The 23,094-nt window shown below is 33.6% G+C and overlaps 2 protein-coding genes and 1 non-coding gene across 3 annotated transcripts; 2 read left to right on the forward strand and 1 right to left on the reverse strand.

The window, feature by feature from the left end:
- The first annotated feature begins 5,650 nt into the window (after nucleotides 1-5,650).
- Nucleotides 5,651-8,950, forward strand: LOC125825269 (RNA polymerase II transcriptional coactivator KIWI-like). Its single transcript, XM_049504620.1, has 3 exons — nucleotides 5,651-5,800; nucleotides 5,882-5,987; nucleotides 8,644-8,950. The coding sequence occupies exons 1-3, from the start codon at nucleotides 5,678-5,680 to the stop codon at nucleotides 8,724-8,726; spliced, it is 312 nt and encodes a 103-aa protein (XP_049360577.1). The 5' UTR covers nucleotides 5,651-5,677; the 3' UTR covers nucleotides 8,727-8,950.
- A 2,310-nt stretch (nucleotides 8,951-11,260) lies between these two features.
- LOC125825262 (protein S-acyltransferase 10-like) lies at nucleotides 11,261-22,430 on the reverse strand. The gene is made up of 11 exons (XM_049504611.1): nucleotides 22,258-22,430; nucleotides 22,040-22,154; nucleotides 20,691-20,765; nucleotides 20,510-20,581; nucleotides 20,232-20,369; nucleotides 19,027-19,060; nucleotides 18,002-18,111; nucleotides 16,246-16,332; nucleotides 12,456-12,539; nucleotides 11,752-11,817; nucleotides 11,261-11,575 (listed from the first exon to the last, which is right to left on the reverse strand). The coding sequence occupies exons 1-11, from the start codon at nucleotides 22,307-22,309 to the stop codon at nucleotides 11,401-11,403; spliced, it is 1,008 nt and encodes a 335-aa protein (XP_049360568.1). The 5' UTR covers nucleotides 22,310-22,430; the 3' UTR covers nucleotides 11,261-11,400.
- On the forward strand, nucleotides 15,626-15,732 carry LOC125825292 (small nucleolar RNA Z103). The gene has a single exon (XR_007442846.1). It is a non-coding gene; the product is annotated as a small nucleolar RNA Z103 (small nucleolar RNA).
- Nucleotides 22,431-23,094: the final 664 nt, after the last annotated feature.

Consider the following 23,094-nt stretch of genomic DNA (forward strand, 5'->3'; position numbering starts at 1 on the left):
ATTTATTTTAGAAAATTAGGTCGCCATCGAAAATTAATTATCATATTATTTTGTTGAAAAAATAGGTTTTACTAGCGAATGGTTGTTGGAGCCTTAGTCGCCACTAAAAATCACTCATAACCTTTAGTGGCAATATTTTGGGATTTTGTGGCGACTTTGTCGCCACTAAAAGTCAAGTTCTTTTGTAGTGAATCTTAGTTGGCAATGGTTAGGTGGAGGGATTAGTCCCATGTGGCTTGCCACGTCACTAAAAAATTGGGGTGTTAACTCTTGAGGGTATTTGTGGTCTCCTGGGATAACTGCGGGGGTATTTTTTATCCCAAAATGTAATGGAGGGTATAAGTGGTCTATTTCGCATAGTTCAGGGGCAATTTTGACCCTTTTCCGTTGTTTAAATAACATGAAAATGAGGCTACATAAGGCATATGTGTAGGTTAAATCATTTTAATATATATATTATTTTAAAAGGGAGTTTATGCCCAAGTATAATATATAATATTCAATGACTCTCCAAATTTCATTTGTATCACATAAATTGAGACAACAAAAATAACATATATTGGGTCCATTTTAATTTATTTGTCTTATTTTTTAAGTTTTTTTTATATTTAAAAATTGCATAAAAATACTATAAATCATGATAATTGACAACATAAAATATGTTTTGAAAAAGATACAAAAAATTCCACTGATTCTTGAAGTTAATCTATCGTAAAAATACTATAAATCATGATAAGTGACAACATAAAATATTTCAAAAATAAATACATATAAAAAAATTCGATTGATTCTTGAAATTAATCTATCGTTAAAAATTATGTATAAAATACAATAAATCGTGATAATTGACAACTTAAAATATCTATTAAAAAACACAAAAAAAAGAAGAAGAAATTGACTGGTTCTTAAAATTAATCTATCAATGTCACATAAAATGAGACAAAAGTAGTAATATGTATTATTTAATGTGATATTATTGAAAACTACGTAAAATGTATTGTAAATCTTAGCAATTAACAACATTTGATTGACTCTTGAAATTTTATCTATGCTACATACATTGAGACAAGCGGAGTAATATATATTAAGTATTTAAAAATTATGTACAACCTTATTGCTTTCTATAGGCTTCGAATTATCGTGGTCATTTTTTAGGCTGATAAAAGTTTTGTACATTTTCTATTTAATTTTTTAAAAATATTATAAATCGCAATAATTAATAATTAAAAATATTTAAAAAATAATATTAAAAATTGAGTTGGTTTCGGGAATTTTATTTATACTATATAAAATGGGACAAAGGAAGCAACATATATCATTTACAAATAACTTAAAAGGCATTAAAAATTACAATAATTACCAATTTAAAATATTTAAAAGCTATATAATAAAATAGGTTCACTCTCAGAATTCTATCAGGCTCACATATATTGGGACAAAAAAAATAACACATATCATTTTAAAATTACCAAAAAAGTATTATAAATAATAATAATTAACAACTTAAAATATCTTAAAGACATTTTAAAAGGGTTAATTTTGTAATTTTATCCATATCACATAAATTATGACAAAGTGACCAATAATGTAGGTTATTTGAAAGTTACATAAAAATATTATAAATCACAATAATTAATAACTTAAAACATTTTTAAAAAAAATATGAAAATTTGGATAACTCTCCAAATTTTATTTGTGTGACATAAATTGAGACAACAAAAATAACATATATTGGGTCCATTTTAATTTATTTGTCTTATTTTTTTAGTGTTTTTTATATTTAAAAATTGCGTAAAATACTATAAATCATGATAATTGACAACATAAAATATGTTTTGAAAAAAATACAAAAAATTCCACTGATTCTTGAAGTGAATCTATCGTAAAAATACTATAAATCATGATAATTGACAACATAAAATATTTCAAAAATGTTGTATGTGGGTAGTCTTATTATGCCTTAAATAGCGTCAAAGAAAGTACAGGTTTGTGATAAAAAAAACTTATTCTTTTATCCACGCAAACAATCGCTTCAAAAACTCTATTATTAGCCCCAAAACATATCATTTATATTATTGGGCCCGTGCATAGCACTGATAACATTATCTAATATATATAAAAAACAATTAGTATTGCTTCCTCTTCTGCTTCGAACTTGCCAGTGGTTCCCCACAATTATCCAATCCATCATTTTTATCCTCTTGGGCCTAAGATGTCAAGTGCTAATTTCCTTTGATGTGCATATTATTTTGTGATTGATAAATCATTGTCAAGCTATGGTTTGAATATGTTGAGGTTAATTTTATTTCTTTTCGTTGCATGTGAAATACGCCTGAGTTCACCATGAACTTCTATTTTTTTCCCCCACATTTTCGAGAGAGCCATAAAGGCTAAAATCCTTTCCTCCCGAGTCATCTAGCCGTAAAAAAAATCGACGTATAGGTCTCGGAATTGAAAGAATTCGAGGCAGAGGAGAATTGAAAAGATTGGGTCAAAGGCCCACTTTTTGCACAAAAAGAAATTGTATTTTGTTATTTATTGGGCCTAAGCCCATTATTATTATTTCTGTTAGAAGTTTAGGGCATGTGAAAGAATTGGGCCTAAGAGCCAAAGATAAAAATATATATTTCTTTTATGTTAGTTTAGAACAGGTGCAGGTGACTCAAATGGGCTAAAGACCCAAAACGAAAATGAGCCCAAATACTGGTCCATGCGGACAGGAAAACCAGATTTGAGCCCAAATCTCTTTCCCTCCTTTCTTTGTTGTGTTTTTTTTTACTAGTTATTATCTGCTATTAATCTTAAGGTTTTAAAAAAAATTCAAATCCCCAAAAAACACTCGTTCTGAATTAATTACTTAGCTAAGTTATTCATCCTTTACTTGGCTTAAAATAATAATAAATAAATAAGTTTACTTAGATAATATTTCAACTTTTTTATTTTTCTCCCTTAAAATGGTCCTAACTACAAAATAGTTCAATTTTGCAATTCAAGCTAAGTTAAAATTATTTTGGCCAAATAATTAATTGCCGAATAACTGCGTGTTATCGGGCATTTCAGGTGCTTTCAAACCCTTTCCAAAATGCTAATATGAACCCCGAACCCCCTTAATTATTTTTCATTAGATTTTCTGTTTTTAATCTTTTGGAAAAACAACAATTTTCTTAATTTTACTTAAAAATTAAGTGGCGACTCTAAAAATCAGTATAATAATTATTTTTAAATAAAACAAGATACATTTTATATCAATTTTAATTAATATTTTAAACTATCTTATCAGTGTTTTAAAAGGCAGGGGAGTTTTACTTAGTATAGGATGAGACGCAAGCCTCGAGATGTGGGGGGTAAGCCTCATAAATTTTTAAAATTTTAATTTATAATATAGTATAATAATATAATAATACAAAATTATAAAACTATATTAGTAGTTTGAAATAATTAAAAATATTATTAAGGAAACTAATAGAAAATAAAATTTCTAATATGATTATACAAGTATAAATAATCTAATATCTTAACTTCCTAATAATAAAAGAACCACTATTTCTAAAAATACTTTTTTTATCATACTATACAATTTACCCCCTAAAAGAAAATAATCAATAAAACTTACTACTATTATAATAAAAACATCACTTAAATATAAAATTAATTTCAAATATCTAAATAAAATATGATAATTTTGAGACATACCATGAAGACCAATGATAAGTGAAAAAGTAAATTTTTGTTGGATATTTTCAAAAGAAATGTTACGTATTAAATAATCACCTTCAATGTGCTACTAACTAGTAAAGATGTGACACTACGACTTGTTATTTGAGTTACTCACAATCTTCTTTATCTCTATAGATTAAAAAATTATTAAGTATCATTCACTTATTTAAGAATTATGAGGGTCAATAATGTTAATTAAAAAATTTAACACATAATTTGTGTAAGATTTATTAAGCAAGCCCCGAGCATTGGGCGTTGGGCGTGCTTAGGGCGTACAGTCGGGCGTAACTTTTATATAGTTAAAACTATAAATTAAAAGATATTTTGGTAAATTCAACAAATCTTTTATTTAAAATCACAAAATTCAAAAGTCTTTTATATTTCTTTTAATAAACTAGTTGTTTAAATCAAAATCAAACAAACAAACTAAAACAATTGATACATGCCAATCGTTTGCATTAGCCAAAATTGTCCTTGCTCACACTTAGAAGAATATTTTTGCCCGCTTTCACAGTTAGTTTTATTTCATGATTCCTGCTACTTAATTCGTGTCAATACTGAACCAACACTCTAGCATCCTTGGTCATTGTTGTGCACTAACATACACTTAATCGTCATATTGCTTCCCATGCCCATGCCGAGTCCAATGCACAAGTCCTAATTTCACAGATCATATCCAGAAAAGAAATATTAATTGCAAACTGAGTGAGAGAAAACTGTATATATACATATTTTTTCATTCGCCTCTCTCCCCAGAGAATCTCGCTCGCCACTCTCACTCATCTCTCTCACTTTATACAAACACAAATATATAAATTGTGTTTGTGTTTGTATAAAGCGAGAGAAAGTTGTATATACAAATACAAATACATATATTTTCGTCCTGTACACTTATAATTATTCAAATACAAATCTTCCCCTGCCCAATTTTCTTTTGTCTTTCTCTCTTTCTCGCTTTATATAAACACATATTATATAATTGTTTCTTTTGTATATGTATACCGAAACAAATTATACAATTGATTCTTTTGTATATGTATACCGAAATATACATATTAATAGTCATAGCAAACATAAAGTTTGCTATGGAGCGCAATTATACAAACTATAGCTATAACATACAAATATGATTTTTATGTTTGCTAAACCGTTTAACAAACATAAAAATCATATTTATATGTTATAGCTATAGTTTGCATAATTGCGCTCCATAGCAAATTTAATGTTTGCTAAGGCTTTTAATCTGTATATTCGGTAGACTTATACACAAAAATCAATTGTATAAGTATATATTTGAAATCTGTATACAAATAAGAATCTGACTTGATTGTAAGTTATATAAGTATATGTTTTTTTGTTGTGATTTTCAGTCGTGTGTGTATATATATATGTATTTAAATATAAATTTGTATATGTATATGTAACTGTATTTTTGTATACATCTGTAAGTTGTAGCTTTATACAAACACAAATTATACATTGTAATTTGTATAAAGCGAGAAAGAGAGAAAGAGAGAAAGACAAAAGAGAACTGGTAGGGAAAAATCTGTATTTGTATAATTATAAGTGTATAAGACGAAATTATATGTATTTGTATTTGTATATACAGTTTTCTCTTGCTTTATACCAACACAAACACAATTTATACATTTGTGTTTGTATAAAGTGAGAGAGGCGAGGGAGAGTGGTGAGCGAGATTTCTGGGGAGAGAGGTGAATGCCAAAGTATTTACTATGGATTAGAATTAAATAAAACTATGATTATAACATTTAATTTGAATTAATAGTTCCAATAATATCAATAGATGGATAAATTTGGACACTTTTTTAATTGATTGGGCTTAAAATAGGTTGAGAACCATCTGAGGCCCAATAATGCAAGGGCCCATCTCAAACGGCCTAAAGGGTATTTACCTCTTACTCCATTCCCCATTCAAACCATTTCTGTACGGGCAGAAGAAATGTCTAGAATGTTCGGAAAGAGAAAGGAAGAGAATGAATATGCTTCTGAAGGCGACAATCCTCCTAAGAAAGCTTCCAGAACCGATGATTCTGACGATGAAGATGGCATCGTCGTTTGTGAGGTACCTTTTTCGTTTCACACAAGCATTTTTGTATCACTTTTTCTACTCTTCTCTGATTTTTGTGGTGTGGCTTTGTTTCAGATTTCTAAGAATCGAAGAGTAACAGTTAGGAGCTTTGGAGGAAGGATAATGGTGGATATTCGAGAGTTTTATGTGAAAGATGGCAAGCAAATGCCCGGCAGAAAAGGTAGTTATTCATTTTCATTTTGTTGTCAATCCTTTATCTGTGTTTTTAGTAGTTTTCGTTTTCGTTGTTTCATTCCGTTTGTGTTTACGATTTGGGCGAGGCTAGTTACATAGATGATTTTATCTATGTTGCATTTAGGGTTTTTATTACTCTAGACTCTAGAGTGAGAGTAAATTATAATTCTTGGTTGGCCGTGACAAGTAAGAAGGGGTTTTTCAGTTGTTAACTGAGACACGGGAGTCGTAAAAGTTTCTTAGGTTTCTCAGTATCTTTTTTTATTTTCTCTCTGGTCTCCTCATGTTTCGTTTTAGGAATTGTGTATACAGAAGAGAACAAAGAAGCCTCTCTTTTATTTACTCTCTCCTTCACCAATTCTTCCATTATCTCGAATAGTTTCTGAGTTATTGTACTTGTGCCACTCCAAACTTCTAGCCACGAGTGTAAGTGTTTAAAGAGTTGTGGAACCTTGCAGAGTGACTGGCCGTAACGATTTTCTCCGGAATCAAGCCGAAATCGCTTTCAAGGTAGTGGTTTTCCATGACACAATGTTTGTGATGGTTCGCTTACTATTTTGAATTCCTGTCTGGTATCAATATTATAGTATTTTCCCTAACACATCTTAGATATGCAAGCAGTTTCAACATCCTTGAAACAAAGCAGATAGGTCACAAATTGCTTTGTGTACTTATTCATGTGAAACAGTATTTATGTTTGCACAAGGCTACCTATATACAATTAAATCCTAATATCCATAGGCGGCAAATTGTTTCTTACCTTTGGAGAAGAAAGAATATTAAGACTAAGAGACTGCAATAAAATTTGGAGACTTGAGGACAAAGAATATTAAGACTAAGAGACTGCTATAAAATTTGGAGACTTGAGGATAAATTTTGGTCATCTTTATGGAACAGGTTCAGGATTAATATGATGTTTACTAAGGGAGGATATTTTTTTTTTTTTTTTTTTTTTGCAATTTAAGTCGGTTCTAAGAATTGTCAATTAGCAACACTTGAGGTGTGGCCTGTTGGTCAATGAAGTGGGAGGGGTACCCTGTACCTGTCCTGGTGGGAATAGCAATAGATACTTGGTGGAATAGTCGAGGTGCCTACGAGCTAGCTCAGATACCACGCCCATTAAAAAGAACTAGGCAATTCTCATTGTTCCTATATCAAATTGGTTGATGGAAGGAACATCTTTCTATATACACGAGCCAATTCAGAATTATACTCTCCGGGGAGGTGTCATCATTAGCTTAGGTAATGGTATATGAACTGTAGGTAATCCGCAGAAAGGATAATTGCTCACTGAACAATCTTTTTGTTTCTAGTTGCCCAGGACTGATGCTTTGTTCACATGTCATATAGTTTGTGTTGTATGAACTGGCATGGTTATTAATTATTATTGTAATCAGACAGATCAACTCAAATCATATCATACTGGGTTGACATTGGCAATTCTAGGGAAATGAAGAATCTACAGCAACATCATATTGCTCTAGAGATATTTTGAAGTTTACTCCGTTGTGTAGAAATCGACGTATGCATTGGATGTGGCTTTTATGGTCAGAAGAAGAGGTTGTGCCAATGCTAGTTCTTGGTTAAACAATAGGGAGCTCCTTTCCGCTGGCTAGGGAACTGTTAACATTTTTCTCTATGCCTTGGTGACTCTGTCCTTCCAAATGTTAGCTTTCTTCCCCAGAGCTATTTCCTTTTCCTATAAGATCTATATATACATCTTGTACAATGTACAATAAATTATAATCTGTGATACTGGAGGATGTCCACCTAGTGGGATTTCATTGGGTTGTTGTTGTTGTTGTTGTTGATACTGGAGGATGTGGACTTATTTTCACAAGGTTAGTGGTTGTATCTTCAATGTGAAAAAGGGAGGAGTTATTACCTTTGTGCTGTTTAGTCACATTGACTATGCTTACTGCAGTACTGAGCTTCTCAAGCTGATATACTTTGAGATGCATTAATAGTGTTCTTAAAGATTGATATGCAAGACCAGCATGGGTATATACTGCACGCTGTCTCTCTAGCATTGCTCCTTCCATTGATGTTAGAAATGGGCATTGTTAATTGAGCTGAATTGGGTCATAAGGAACCTTATAGAAAGAGAGAATGAGCTGGTTTATCCAAAGCTAGATTGAGCCCAGCTTATAAGCTATAGCTGAATTCAGATGTTATGCTTGATTTTGTTGCCTCTTTCGCTGATCTGTTTAGATTCCTCAGCATGTCCTGGAATTTGCTCTTGTACTCTATGTATGTACCGCTGCATCTCCTTGGTGCTTCATACTTGAAATAAAACGTCAAACAACTCCTGCACCAATTGTTGACTGCTTTAATTATATCTTCTATTCTCAACACAAATTTATTTATATTTTTATTCATCTTATATCTTTCTTTCTTGAAATCTTTTTCCAAAACTTTTAGTTCAAACCATTTTTTCCTGAAAAGACCTTTCTTGAGCCAAGGGTCTATTGGAAACAACCTCTCTACCCCATAAAGGTAGGGGTAGGGCCTGTGTACACCAACCACCCTCCCCAGACCCCACCCACGTATAGGAATAATATATACTGGGTATGTTGTATTTTTCGGTCATGTATTTGCAGGAGTTGGAAACTGAAACTAACTGTAGTGTTTTCCTTTTTCAGGCATCTCATTGAGCATGGATCAGTGGAATGTACTGAGAGAGCATGCAGATGAAATTGACGAGGCTGTTGCTGAGAACAGCTAAATGTTGGAAGTGGCTGGCTATCATGTAGTTGGGTGTATAATGGAATTGGAACTAGGAGATGTTTTTCCTTGGTACTGTTGTAGATTAGATTATGGATAAAAGCAAACATGTTGTAGTACAGTTTGGTGTCCATGTACTCTTTTCCCGACTTACTTTCTTCTATATGCATGTGGGCGGCGGTGTAACTTATCTTACCCCTCTGATAGAGAAGGAATATTCATTCAACTTGAATTCCTTCCTCAACTTATTGTCATTGCTCTCGGAAGATTATTCATCATGCAAATAATCCCTCGAAAGGTAGTAAGTAACGTAAGAGACAAATTTCTGGTCATTTCGTTTTGGATTTCTCGACACTTGTGTCAAAACTAGAAACTTATTTTGCAAAGGAAAATGTTCAAGACGTTCAGTCAACTTTAAGGTGAAGGTTCCAACATTGAAAGTGAGACCAACAATTACTTACTTTACCTTAAGAAGTAATTGTTGCTAAAATACTTGAAGAGGCATTTCTGTTGATATGTATTCCACTTCATGACGCAGTACAAGTACATATATAGGAATTTATAAATTACAATAATGTTGGTACCCTTTAGTAGTAGGGTACATATTTCTAGATTCTTTTAGCTAGGCAAAGAACATTTTTTGCCCTTATAGTTTAGAGCTAGAATTATTAAAGTATTTCTCCCTTATTATTTTTGTCATGGCAAATGTCTGGTGGATTATGTCAAGATCTCAACACATTAGGCATTGCTTCTTAAATCTGACTCTTTAATCAATTCAAGAAACATATGCCTTCTCTTAAGGAGCAAAATAACTATGTTATAAGAAGTCTATTTATTTTATATATTTCTTAAGATTTTTCATTTATCAGAAGAGGTTTCCATAAGTAATCGAACTAATTGATAGTAAGTTCATGTTTGAGATTGGTAATTTTAACATCAAGAACTCCATATAAAATGAGTTCCACACAAACATTTTATGTTTTGTTCATCAATCTTCATTTCAAATAAAGGGTAACATCTCCATTCTTGTTCGCAATAAATGAGCTAAAAAAGTAACCACGTGGGGCGAGGCGATGCTAGGGAAGGAGAATGGCCTGTTCCATTGCCATCCCGTTAGGCTTAATGTGGTTTTATATTTTAGTCATCTTATATGAAGAAAAAAAAAGTGAGAGAAAGAGGGAGGTTGTTGTCTGCTTGATGAACAAATTGAAAAAGCTTCTTTTAATACAAAACCATATGCTGGAATGTGATGCATAGTTAATTAAATACAATGAGGATTGGTGCATATATATATACCTGTTATTCCTTGACATGAGAGCACATTTGCAACATAGTTAGAGGAAACTAAGGTTAATATCATTAGAAGTGTTGTCCTGACCTAGTGTAGGTGTATGTATGCCTCTGACAAGGTAGGTAGGAAGATGAGTTAGTTAAAATTATGCCTTTTGAGAGAAGAATCATTATTGATACACCACACCAGCCCCAAGGCTAGTCGATATCGTTCTCTTCCAAGTGGTTTGGTAAAGATATCTGGTCTTGAGTGAGTCATTTCTCCACGTTGTCCCTGAGAAAGTGGTGAGATACATCTTCTATATGCTTTGTTCGTACCGGGTTCTTTGCCATATTCATAGCACATGTGTTGACTTGTCCCATCCCATCTGATAGGTAACCATACAACCTACTTTAATTCCAAAATCTTCAAGCTCCATGGGAGTTGAGCACAATAGGAGGCAGTATTCAACTTCAACAGTAGACAGGGAAACCGAGTTCTGTTTCTTTGTAGCCCAAGACACTAGGCATGGAGTCATTCCTGACGTGCTTTTTCTATCCACCGGCCTAGTCGAATCCTACCAGATCAAACGAGTCTCCTCCTATTGGATACCATAGTACTAGCTTCACAGTTCCTTTTCACATGACATTTCTTTGGACAAGATTGCAAATGTGCAACGCTGAACACAATGTCAGGCCTGCTGCCAGTTAGTATAAGAGGGATCCCATCATTCCTCCCTCTGTATTTAGTGTTATTCACCGAAGAACCAAATTCATCTTTGTCAAGCTTGGTTGTCGTTCTATCATTTGTCTTAGCTTCATTCATCTAGTATAGTTTATATTTTTGAGCTATTAGTTAATAATTCTCTTATTTAAGTTTTAGCCAAATTTGCTAATTAAACGGCTAAATTCTTTAAGTTCAATGGGCTATAATTACCATCCACCCATATAGCCATTTCCTAATAGCAAATTTTACTCCAAAAATTAGACCCATTTTTAGCCTAGATAGATTTTGGGTCACCCAATTCCCAACTTTAAATATCTTCAATTTTGACAGAAAATTGGAAAGTATACATCAATCCAGATGATTCTATGTCTCCAATAGAAATTAATTAGAATAACCCGAAAATAAAATAATAATCCTAAGCCGTTAAACCAATAACCCTATACCAATAGCATTTTTTTTTACTTCAGGTTAGATTTTGAACAGCCATGCATCCATGTCTAAATTTTTACATTCCTCAGCATTTTGGCATGAGAAGATATCTTGAAAGAAATGTGAAATATTGTACCTATGATTACCATTCAATGATGTTGATACCAATACCACAAACAAATACTTGACCAAGATTTTCCATACTGGTACAATCGATGGAAAATTTTGATGTCTATTGCACAAGTGATCATTAGCAACACCGACAAGATAAAACATCGGAGTATGTATAGGGTCTCAACTTCTCTTCAAGTTCTAGTGCTGTTGGCAGTGGTTCCATCCTGTACTTGCTGCTCCGGGCACAGCAGAACTCGTACGAATTTCTGCATGCTCCTTTACTAAAGGGAAAAACTCCTTCAGGAATGTTCCTGCAAATCAGCGCAAGTGTCAGCTCACGCTTTAATACAAGAAAATCCTGATGTTAAGCCAATATATGCTGCTATCATATTATGAAAGCACCACCTCAAAGCAATCATGAGATACAACATGCTACATTACAACAATATAACATGATACTAGAAATATGGAGAAACGACCAACCAACCTCATATAGGGGATGCGCCGTTTTCTAAGAACCTCAAAAGTGATCTGATTTGTCAAAATAAGATAGCTGTCCAAGAAACATGTAAAATCTCAGTTATTATTCCTGAAGTGGCATTTTAGAAATGTATTGAAGAGCAAACTTCACATGTCCGGTGAATGATATTGAGAAGAGCAAAGGACACTCCTTTTCAATTTTCACAGTGGCTGTTGAAATTTTATGTTCCTACAGTGCAAGATAGACTAAAAGTTAATTGAAAAAACTAATGAAGAACTTCTGATGTTTTCTCATCTTGCTGGACCAGCAACTTAGTCCACCGCAAACCAAGCTAGAATGGATAGAGCAGCCTCTTCACTCGTGAATCCAGCCAACATGTCAAAGATTAGCCCAAAGTTTGTCCTAGCTTAGTTAGAATGTGTTGTGACCTATCCCACAAGATCAAATTGATGTGATATTGAGTCTATTTCTCTCATCTTTACACGACAGATTTATTACATTGTGACAATCATTACATCCCTTGTCCATGAATTCCTAATCACCCACAGAAATAGATGGTTTCTAGAACCCACATAACCCAGGCAACAAATTCAGGAGCCGACAAACATGACATTTAAGAACTTAAACTTTTAACAGATTTCAAGGAAAACCAAAACTACCAAATGCCACTAAGTAACAAGAGTTAACAAACCAGAAATGAGAAATCTTACCTGTGGAATATGAAGAGGAGAATAAGAAAGAAGAGGCAAATAGACAAAACAGCTAACAGCAAGAAAACAATTGCATATGACCACCTGCAACAAAGCCAAAGTCACATTTGACATCTTTAGTTTTTCTGGATTGCAGGACTGTCAAGAGAAGCCTGAGCTTTTATGTAATTGCATCACACACACACACACACACACACATATATACACAGAAGTTAAACCAATCATCATGTCAGCACTGCCTTGTCACATCAGCTTAAGTGTTGTCCTCATGATGTAGCCTCTTCTTTTACTACAGTCACCACAGTTAATTGCTTAAAAATTGGTTCTAGCAACCTTACGCAATCAAAGTAATTCCATATTCATCTTAGACTCAAGGAACCTAAATAAGAACCGGTACTTGTAGATTAATTTAATCTAGCTATATTATCATTCTTTTTCCAATCTCCCAACTTAGAGTAAACAAATGCAGTGCACATACGCAAAACAAATTTATCTCGAGAAAAGACATAAAGTCACCACTGAAGTTGTCACGGATTTTTAAAAAGACACCTTAACTTTACAACCGTCCTATTACCCCACTAAACAATTTTGAACAGATATTATTATATCATTTTTCGATCAGCCCCAGATTTTAAGAAGCAAGTGTGTTCACACACCAATCATTACATGACACGTGTTAATTTAATTAAAAATGTAAAAAAAAATTCATTTAAAGTTTTTTTTTATTTCTCTCTCTTACTTTTTGACTTATTTTAATTTTGATTTCATCTTTTTTTTTGACAAAGGTAACAGTTTTGTGTATTAATATTTGGCACTAAAGGCTAGGATCCCAAATTTACATCATGGAGCTACATACAATTGCGTGTACTTAAAACAAAACTAAACTAGATCCTACTTCATCTTACAAAGGACCTAGGATATCTCTAACCGCTATAGGATCATCTACATACTCCGAACTACACCAATAGCAAAAAGTGATTATGCAGTTCATTTTAATCCTGTGTAAAGGACTACTACTACTCTCAAAGCATCTCATATTTCTCTCCTTCCATATGGTCCACCAAATCACTGTTGGGACAATCCTCCATCTGCTTTGGTCTGTACTGCCACTGCCTTCATTGTTCTAGCTTTCTATAGCCTGACTTGCCCTTTGTGGCATGGTCCAGTTTGTGCCCCTGAAGCTGGTAAATAAGTGCCACAGTTGTCTAACCACCTTGCAATGAAGAAACAGATGGTTGATTGTCTCTGCCTGTTGCTCACAAAAAAAACATCTAGGACACATATGTATTCCCCTCTTCATTAGATTCTCCTGTGTTAGTACCGCCTCTTTAACTACCAACCAAGTAAAGACTGTCACCTTATATAGAATTTTGACTTTCCAGATAAGCTTCCAAGGCAAAAATCTGAGTTGAGTCCCCATTTGATTCGGGTTCTTGTAGGCAGAGCTAACTGTGAAGATACCTTTGTTGTGATGAATCCACCTAAGAGTGTCTTCTCCCTCTTTCAATCCTCCAAAATGGTCCAGGGTGCCATAAAATTCAGCTAGTCTATCCACCTCCCAGTCTTGTATCCTCCTTCTGTATGTTAAGTTCCATCCATGGATGGACCAAACTTCTTGCACAGTGGCCTCATGTTGCTGATTCAACAGATAGATGTCTGGAAAGAGCTGTTTGAGGTTGCCATTTCCTAACCAATTATCGTCCCAAAACAAAATCTTTCTTCCATTGTTTACATTGAATCTAGTTCTTTTTTGAAAATGGTAACGATGTATTATATCACAAGAGTACATGGGTTGTACTCAAACCTTTTATACAGATGCACTCTAGACACTCCTACTCTATTTCTATATTGAGTCTAAAACATCAACTATAGAGGCAGTGTCATTTGAGTATAATTGATTACACCAAAAACATAACAACAAAATGCAGTTTAGTTTAACATCCTGCACACTATTTTCTATGCCTTCAAAACATCTGGAATTCCTTTCTTTCCAGATTGCCCACCATATTGAAGCAGGGATAATTCTCCATCTAGTTCTGTCTTTTGCAAGGGCACCTGCCTCCTCCCAGCTGTACAATGCCTCAGTAACTCTCCTAGGCATAGTCCAGGATATGCCTTCAAGACTCAAGAAAATCCTCCAAAGCTACCGAGTGTATTTGCAGTGTAGAATTAGATGGTTTACAGTTTCTAAGGTTTCCCCACATAGGAAACACCTAGAGCATTTGAAAGAAACAATGCCACAAATTTCTAATTGATCTCCATAGGCTAATACCATAGGTAGAAGTCACTTCCTTAGTTTTCTAAATTCCACTTCATCTTCTACCCCCACTTTCAAGTGATCCATCCCTCATTTTCTTTCTTTTTCTTCACCTCCCACCCTCACCCCACCCCACGTCAAGTTGAACCCCTCCCATTTTTATTTTTCTTCTTCTTATCAGTGTTCAGGAAAGTGAACACGCGAAGCGATGCGAGCCTTCTACACTTCACAGACTAGAATGAGTATGTGAGCGCTTCATCGCTTAAAGCATGAAGTGGGGCCTTATCGCTTTTTTCCGCTTCACGCTTCCCTGAACACTGCTTCTTATCCAGTCAAATTCTTTATTTCAATGATATTTTTATAAAAAAGAATTCATGCTATTTTCTAGACTTTATGAAATTATTGATAACAAAACTAATTATTTTCTAAGAAAATTTAAAATTTTGAAGGTATCATCAATTACTCATTTTCATATAACTTCAAAATTAGAATTGATAAATTTTAAAAGAATCAATGAATTTCCCGAAATTTGAAAGAACTTAATTGAAATCGGATAAAAAAAACTATATGATACTTCCTAATCATCTTGAAATCTTTGAAGAAGACTTCTATGTTTTCTCTTCAAATTGTTCGGTCAGAGTTAACCTTCTGTGACATGTGAAGAAGACAATGCCAACAGTAATTAAAGGGTAAGGGCATCACCTTTTTTCCAAGCTTCTTACATCTATAAAGAGGGACAGACATTTCAAGCAACGACAGATTCAAATCCACTCATCTGTGTTCCATCCAACAAAATTTGGAACTTCCTTTAAAGTAACAACAAGTGCAAGAATCCGCTTTTCACTAAGTTGAATCTTAAATGCAGAAAAAGATGAAAAGACTATTGAATACACTTGTCAACTTATAGCTTATCCTGGAGGTGATGAATATTTCCCTAGATGATCGAAGCTGAAATTACTGAGCGCTTTTTATGTATTTTCTCTGTTCAGAGGAAAATCCAAGCCAGATATTCTGATCCGTATTAAAAAAAAGAATATATAAATAAAAAAACTTATAGCTTATCCTAATGCAAATGAAACCAACTATCAAAACCAATCAACTATACCCCAATCTCAAAAACACTTGGGTCTGCTAATGTCTATAGGATTCATGATACTATTGACTACTTTTATGCTGACCGTTAACCTACTGCAACCTCCTTCCTTTATCAGGATTAGACTGACTATGCAAAGGGCACATAGGTGAAGTTGAACTGAAAACTAACAAACTTCCATTGGAAGTTCAAGAAGCATAAACCATAAAATTTTCACAGGTTCAATTTAAGTTGGACAGCAATGCAGATTATCCTTCTCTAGTATGCTCCACCTAAAGCTCCATCCATATTTTCTTTTTGAATGGAAGGAGTATATAGTAGAATATAAAAGGAAGACATATTGCAGTGACGAGATGCGAAACTCCCATCTTCTTTTATGCCAGGACGCTATTGAAAAAAGAAACCCTCATAAGATAAATCACTGACAGACAGATACATACCATGGCTTTGATACGTGAGATATCAAGTATTGAATATATAAAGTGCCAGTCCAAAGAGAAAAGGCTGTTTCCGAGCAAAGATACCACCTGTTATATTAGGAAAGGTAAATAACTATAGCAAAGACCAATAACTTAAACCTTAAGAAACAAAGATAAACAGGAATTTCCTATAGAATAAAAGCACAATGTGTACATGCAATATAAACATAAGTTATATTCCCTCCGTCCCTATTCATATGTCGTCCTTACTTAAAATAGATGGTCCTTAATATTTGTCATTTCACAAAATCAATGCATAAATGACATTATTCTTCCTATTTTACCCTTGAGAGTTATTAGCCTAGAAAGTACGAATTTGACCAACATAGGAAAACTAAATGATTAATTCATGTTCATTGGTCAATGTAATTAATCAAAATAAATTAATTTATGTTCATTTATTAAAAACTTGACTTCAAGAGAATACTAAATAAGGATACAATGGTAAACTTACATAGTTTCTTAAGGGATGTAAAATCTAAAACGGTGACTTATAAATAGGAATGGAGAGAGTAAGAAAAAAATATGAGTTTTGTCATGTCAACTAACGGTCATAGCCAGTTGAAAGCTCAGAAATCAAGTGTACTTGCATGTTATAGACACATAAGCCTATTGCTTTGGCAAATTAGATAACAATGAATTAGACATTCTAAAGAACGTCTTCCAAGAAACTGACAAGTCCAACCATCAATGTCTCCAAGTCTTGTGCACTCTATAAAATGCCCCAATATATTCTTACAGGTGTTCCAAACTTACCGAACTCTGGCCAATTTTTGACCTATCCAACTTGACCAACTTGCCATGGACAATACCATTTTTTTAAAGGAAAAAATAATCTTAAAATAAATTTTAAATTGTCAACTAAATCATAAGGACACAGGATAACCTTGTGTTCCCATTTAATGACAACAACTGGGAAAAAGGAATAAAGCTAAAAGAGAGGGATGCTGACAAATATATGTACATATGTATGTATCGTTTTCCAGAAACAAGGATTGCATCTAAAACATAAATCTTAAACTTAAATGTACTTATGTTAAATCCGTTGGTCACACGCCCAAATGAAGGAGGAGGACCTACCTAATTTTTGATGAAAGATAAAAATAAAATATTTAAATTAGACAAGTGCTACCAGAGGTATGCCATAGGAGGATATCTATCAAAGTGAAACATAACTTCTATAAAGTGATTGTAAGACCAACAATGTTTATTTGGAGTGAATATTGAGCCTCTGAGGTCTGGCATATCCACAAGTGTCGCGAAAATGCGGATGTTAAGATGAATGTGCGACCAGAATAAAAACTGTATAATATTAAAAATAATCACATTGGTAGGAGGTGCAAGTTGTACATGTAGATGATAAAAACAAGAGTTCACTTGAGACAGTTTAGTTATGTCTTATGTCAACCTCTGAACACCAGTCCATATGTGCGAAACAATGGTATTGAAAGTATTAAAAAGGATGAGGTAGACCTATAATCACATGGAAGGAAGTTGTCTCGAAAAACCTATTATCTCTTGAAATCCATTTCAGATTTCGCCCCATATAGGATACACAGGAAAACATCTCTATTGGTTGTGTGTGTGAATGGGAGAGGGGGGGATTAAAGGGGATTGACCAGTGCACTTAAAGGTCTTCAACTGAATTGGAATGTTTTTTCTTAAACAGAAAGCAACAAATAACATAAGTGTATCAAATTGGGGAAAACTTGCTCACCAAAACCAGCAATGGTTACCCTGTCCTACGCATGAGCCAAGCCAAACACAGTGATGATCAAACTGGAGAATGCATTTGTCACAATCATGACAGTGTTTAGCTCGTGGAGGCTGTAATTCAAGTAGAAAAACGATTTATAAGTCTGAAAAATTGTTAGCAAAACTGTAACAACATAACAGGAGAAATTACATGTACTTAACAAGACAAATAACCAATGGGAAGTCTCATTGTTTAACCCACTTTCTCTTTTAATCTTTACCTATTAACTTGACCTCTTTGATCTTTCCCGGTGGGAAAAGTTTTTGTGCTTGTCAAAAGAGACAATCTGTTTAGGCAGGAGAATGTGCAGATATAGGATTAAGGACCATGAAGTGTAATTTGGCAGGAGTATTAGGTTTCAAAAGCATATGCTCAATTTTGTGTATAAAGTTACTTAAATTGAAAGAAAACAAAAGCAGTTTGAAGTTTCAAGCTAGCACCAGACACAAGATCACAAAATCCACAAACACAGTCCAATCCAAAATGCAGCACAAAGACGAAGAATGTTGGAAAGTACATGTTTGCATGCCAAACTCTGACAAAGAGATGAAAAGAAAAAAAGAGAAAAAGGTATAGAAATGGTGTCCAACTAAGGAGAAGTAGCCAAGATCCTTTCACAAAGATATGCACACAAGATAGGACGATGTTTGACTTCACCAATTCCAAATGCAAGAGAGATTATCAATGTTTCGTTTATCTCATACAACCAGCTATGCATACCTCAATGAAAGTATAGCATGTATGGATGGAATATGTTGGTAAAACAAGTAATGTCACGGGAGAGAAAAATATGGGCAACACATTTAAGGTCCAAAATTCAACTCATTTCATGCCAAAACCTATCACAGAGGTTCATAGCATATGGCTCCCATATCATGTAAATAATTTGGCTAATGCAAAGATACTCCCGATCATTAAGAATCACCAGCAAGTATTTGAGAAATTTGCTTTGTATACGAATGGAAGACAGAGATAGGAGTTTTTACCTGCACTATATTACAGTAAGTGCAAGTCACACTTCTGGAAAAGAGAAATAGAATTAGTTAGCAAGGGAACTTGATGAGAACACTAGGCAAATTATGAATCCATAACCGCACAACTGTGCAGTAATATTTCTACCTAAAACTGTGGAACAGAAAGAACATAGAAAGGAAATAATTTTGGCAGATTGAAGTTACAAGATAAACATTTGTCCACCAACTTTGAGAATCATTATTAGAATATATATGTATTAATAATTTTTTGATAATTGTGGTGTCCGAGCTAGTTTACACGCACCTCGACTAATTCGACGGGATACTTACCACCTCCCACCAGCAACCGGCACCAAATCATTATTAGAATTTAAAATGTCATGAAGCTCCAAGATAATACAAACTTCATCATCGAAGAGAGACAAGAAGAGTTTACAGTGGCAAAGCTTATGGCAACATTTCCCCCTTTTATTGATGCAAATATATCACCATTTAACAATGTCTAGGCATTCAATATTATATGGTCCATCGCTAACTGCTTCTAAAAGCGATGAACAAGAAAGAACAGGTAATCACACAAATTGTGCACATAACAGATGAGATATTAGTGGTTACATCAGTTTCCTGAACAAACTCATCTAATAATGTGTCAAGATCTGTCGATGTAAAGAACCTTGAGAGGAAAATCACCATCCTTGACACTGCAAGCAGCTGTAGCTAATTCCCATCAGTTACACCTTTAAACAACCCACTCATAACAAATCTCATGATTTGCTTATATGGACATTTCTTTACCATATCTTGATTTCTTAATTAAAATGCAAGCTTAAGCTTCTCCTGCTTCACATAAAGGGCTTCACTTGCATGCTATACTGCAGTTTTGCTTCTTCATAGGATTATGCAGTTTACAAATAGAGTACCTTGCTATAACATTTATATCTGAAAGCATCAATATGTTCACCAACAGCTGATCACGTAGCCAAGCAGGTAAGCACCATGTTGTTTAAAATGGATAGTGGAGATAAATATATTTACCACGATAAGCTTTTTAGTTTAAGAACACAGAATTCTCCTGGTCCAACTAGCACTATGAAATATATAGTTCATCAAGCACATTTCACAGACTCAAATCAGGCTGTATAATAGTTACAAAACACTCAAGCTGCTTTAAATATAACAAGAAAAGAATAAACATGCTGATTTTCAAGTCAGCCTACCTAGCAGATGTTCCTGGAGGATACATATCCATCACTAGCTTTTCCCAGGAAGTTGTACCACTCCCTAGAAGATTCTTTTCTAACTGGTTTCTGTTGATTGTGATAACTACACTGCCATTTTTGCTCGAAGCAGGCTGTCTTTGCTTGATCATATATCACAAAAGGCAGAAAACAACAGAAATTAGATAAACCCCTATTACACTTGACTTTCAGGGAATAATCATTGTACTCCAATTACTTATTTTGCAGGTAAAGAACCAGAGAGGAAAATATCTTACATAGAGGTAATTGTTTCCCTATTACGCGATGCATCTGTCTCATTCATAGCCCTCATTGCATCAAGAACATAGCTACATGTTCATGAAAAATAACTTTTTAAGGCCCTTCAACAATGTAGTAGGTGAAGCTAGTAAAGATTCCGTATAGCTTAGCTTAAGAACAAAATTCCAGCCTAATTACCCAGGAGAAGAACTACATACGACGAAGTATTTAGCCAGTGTAGCAACAAGCAGCAGCAAATACACTGCCGTGTACCTTGAAGGCAAAAAAGGAGGGTGGTCAGCAATTTCATAAAAGTGCCAAAAACAAAGTGAAACATTTGGAATAATAATACAGCGAAACAATCAAAGATATGAAAACTGTAAAATTGCATTGGAAAATAACTCAAGTATGATCTCCTTGGTATCCTATATTTACATAGTTCTAAAAGTTTATATTGATGGGCAGTAAACCTAGATCTCTACCCCCACCCAAAATAAAAATATCTTTCCGTTTCAGCACCATTATGGAGTTTTTAGATTCTGAAAAGGAAAAAAAGAGAGAGAAGGTTCTAATGAAACACAGGACTGTGAGTTAAAAGAACCTTCATTCCTACCTGCACTTTCACAATGAATTGTGTCTAGAACTCATTGCATTCTACCACATCAATAAAATATGGTTTTTCAGATTTTTAATCTGGAGGAGGAAAAGCAATTTTACCATATGCAAGTCTAGCTCTTACAATTTTTATAGTTGTTCCTACCTCAGTACCAACCATAAAAAAAATTAGGCCTCACTAGTAACCTGATTGTAACTCACCTGAAAGTTTAATCCTAAATTTCAAAAAAGTTGCTGACTCGGATGTCTTATTAATCACACACGATCTATAATGTCCAATGCCAGATGGCGTAAATTAAGTCCTATGAATCTCTTCAAAAGTCTTATTAACCACTCACAACCTGATTGTCACTCGACTAAAAATTTAAGCCTAAATTTCAAAAGAGAATGGACTCCCTTTAAGAGTTAAAGATCCTGTCTCCTTCTCTTTCATTGCACTCAGCCCCTAACCAACCTGGAAGTCTACTATTTCCTCAGAGCCCAATTTTACTTGCTTGAGATGGAGAAATAAGTTCAGCTTCTAACATGTGTATCCGCCAACACTATTTTTCTCTCAGAAGTACCAATAAAGCAGTTTAATTGAAAGATTGATACAGAACCACTTGGCATTTAAATTATACTAAGTTCCCCCATTTGATGGTCAATTTGGTCTATATCTACTCTGAAACTACATCACTACTCTTAGCTAGAAATTTTAGCAAGTATTGGAAAACAAATGCTGATTATCTCAATGTTGCATCTTCCAACCAATTCCATATCAATTGATTCCTTCATATATCAGGAAAAAATCAACTCACTGTTTTACCCCAATGTATAAAATAAAACAATGAGCTTCGGAAAAAAGATATTGAAAATCCTACCAATATTATAAATGTACAAAGGATAATGTTTTGATTGAAGCAAATGATAGTAGAGCTGAGTATATTAGTTACCAGGGGCCTTGTTTGGTTTTTTGAATCAATTCTTTGTCAAAACCAAATAGAATACCGACATAGGTCAGGTGCAGCATCACCAACACTAATTTCAAGCAAAAACTCGATCTCCGATCTAAAATCAATCAACAAGAAACAAAAATATATACGTAATTCAAAAAAAAAAAACCGAAGAAACAGTTTATACTAAAGATAGATATACAAAACGGGAGGGTTACCAGGGTTGGAGAGGCAGGGGAAGAAGGAGAGAGCGCCACAAAATGCTACCATCCTCTTCACTTAAAGTTCGTCAATGGGAATCCATCTCCAGATTTAAGAAGTTGCAGTGATGAGAGTTCGTTTGGTGCTAAAATTGAAGGAGAGAGAGAAGGATAACTGTGATTATTAATGCATTTGGTTTTTGTACAAGTATTTTACAAAATTATTTTTGTTATAAAACTATATAAAACAAAACAAAGATAGACTTATTCGATTATTCCTCTCGAACGATAGTTAATTGATCTATGAAATATAGGAAATTTGATTTGGTCTCCAACTAGAACTCCATACATTTCTCAAAAAGATTCCATATAGAAGACATTTACTATAATATAAATATGTGTATAATAATTTTTAATTTTATGTTTCTTTTAGCGAGAATTGTTCAATTTACAATTAGTCATGGAATTGTTTCTATTTCTATTTTTCTTAAATAAATCCCATTGATTTACCTCATAATGTAATATTTCAAGTATAAAATTTGAGAAAATGACAAAATATGATCATAAAAAAAGTTTAAATGACCAACTTTATGCTATATATTTCGCCAACTCATGTGTATCTATTTTGTATGAAAATGATTATAAAGTATATATATATTGTGTAATTAGTCATAATATGTATATGTTATACACGGAGTAAATGTTAATTATATATGTATAACACAGTGCAATATTTTTTAATTTAAGTGAAGTGTAACGTCCATTTTTGGAATCGTTTGGAACTAAACAAAAATCTGGGTCTGGACAGTGAGCATTGCTTCTTTCTTCTTTTCTTTTTTCATGAAAAGTTAGAAG

The sequence above is a fragment of the Solanum verrucosum genome, unplaced genomic scaffold (assembly GCF_900185275.1).
Source record: "Solanum verrucosum unplaced genomic scaffold, falcon-dt-bn FXZP01000113.1, whole genome shotgun sequence".
NCBI classification, from domain to species: domain Eukaryota; kingdom Viridiplantae; phylum Streptophyta; class Magnoliopsida; order Solanales; family Solanaceae; genus Solanum; species Solanum verrucosum.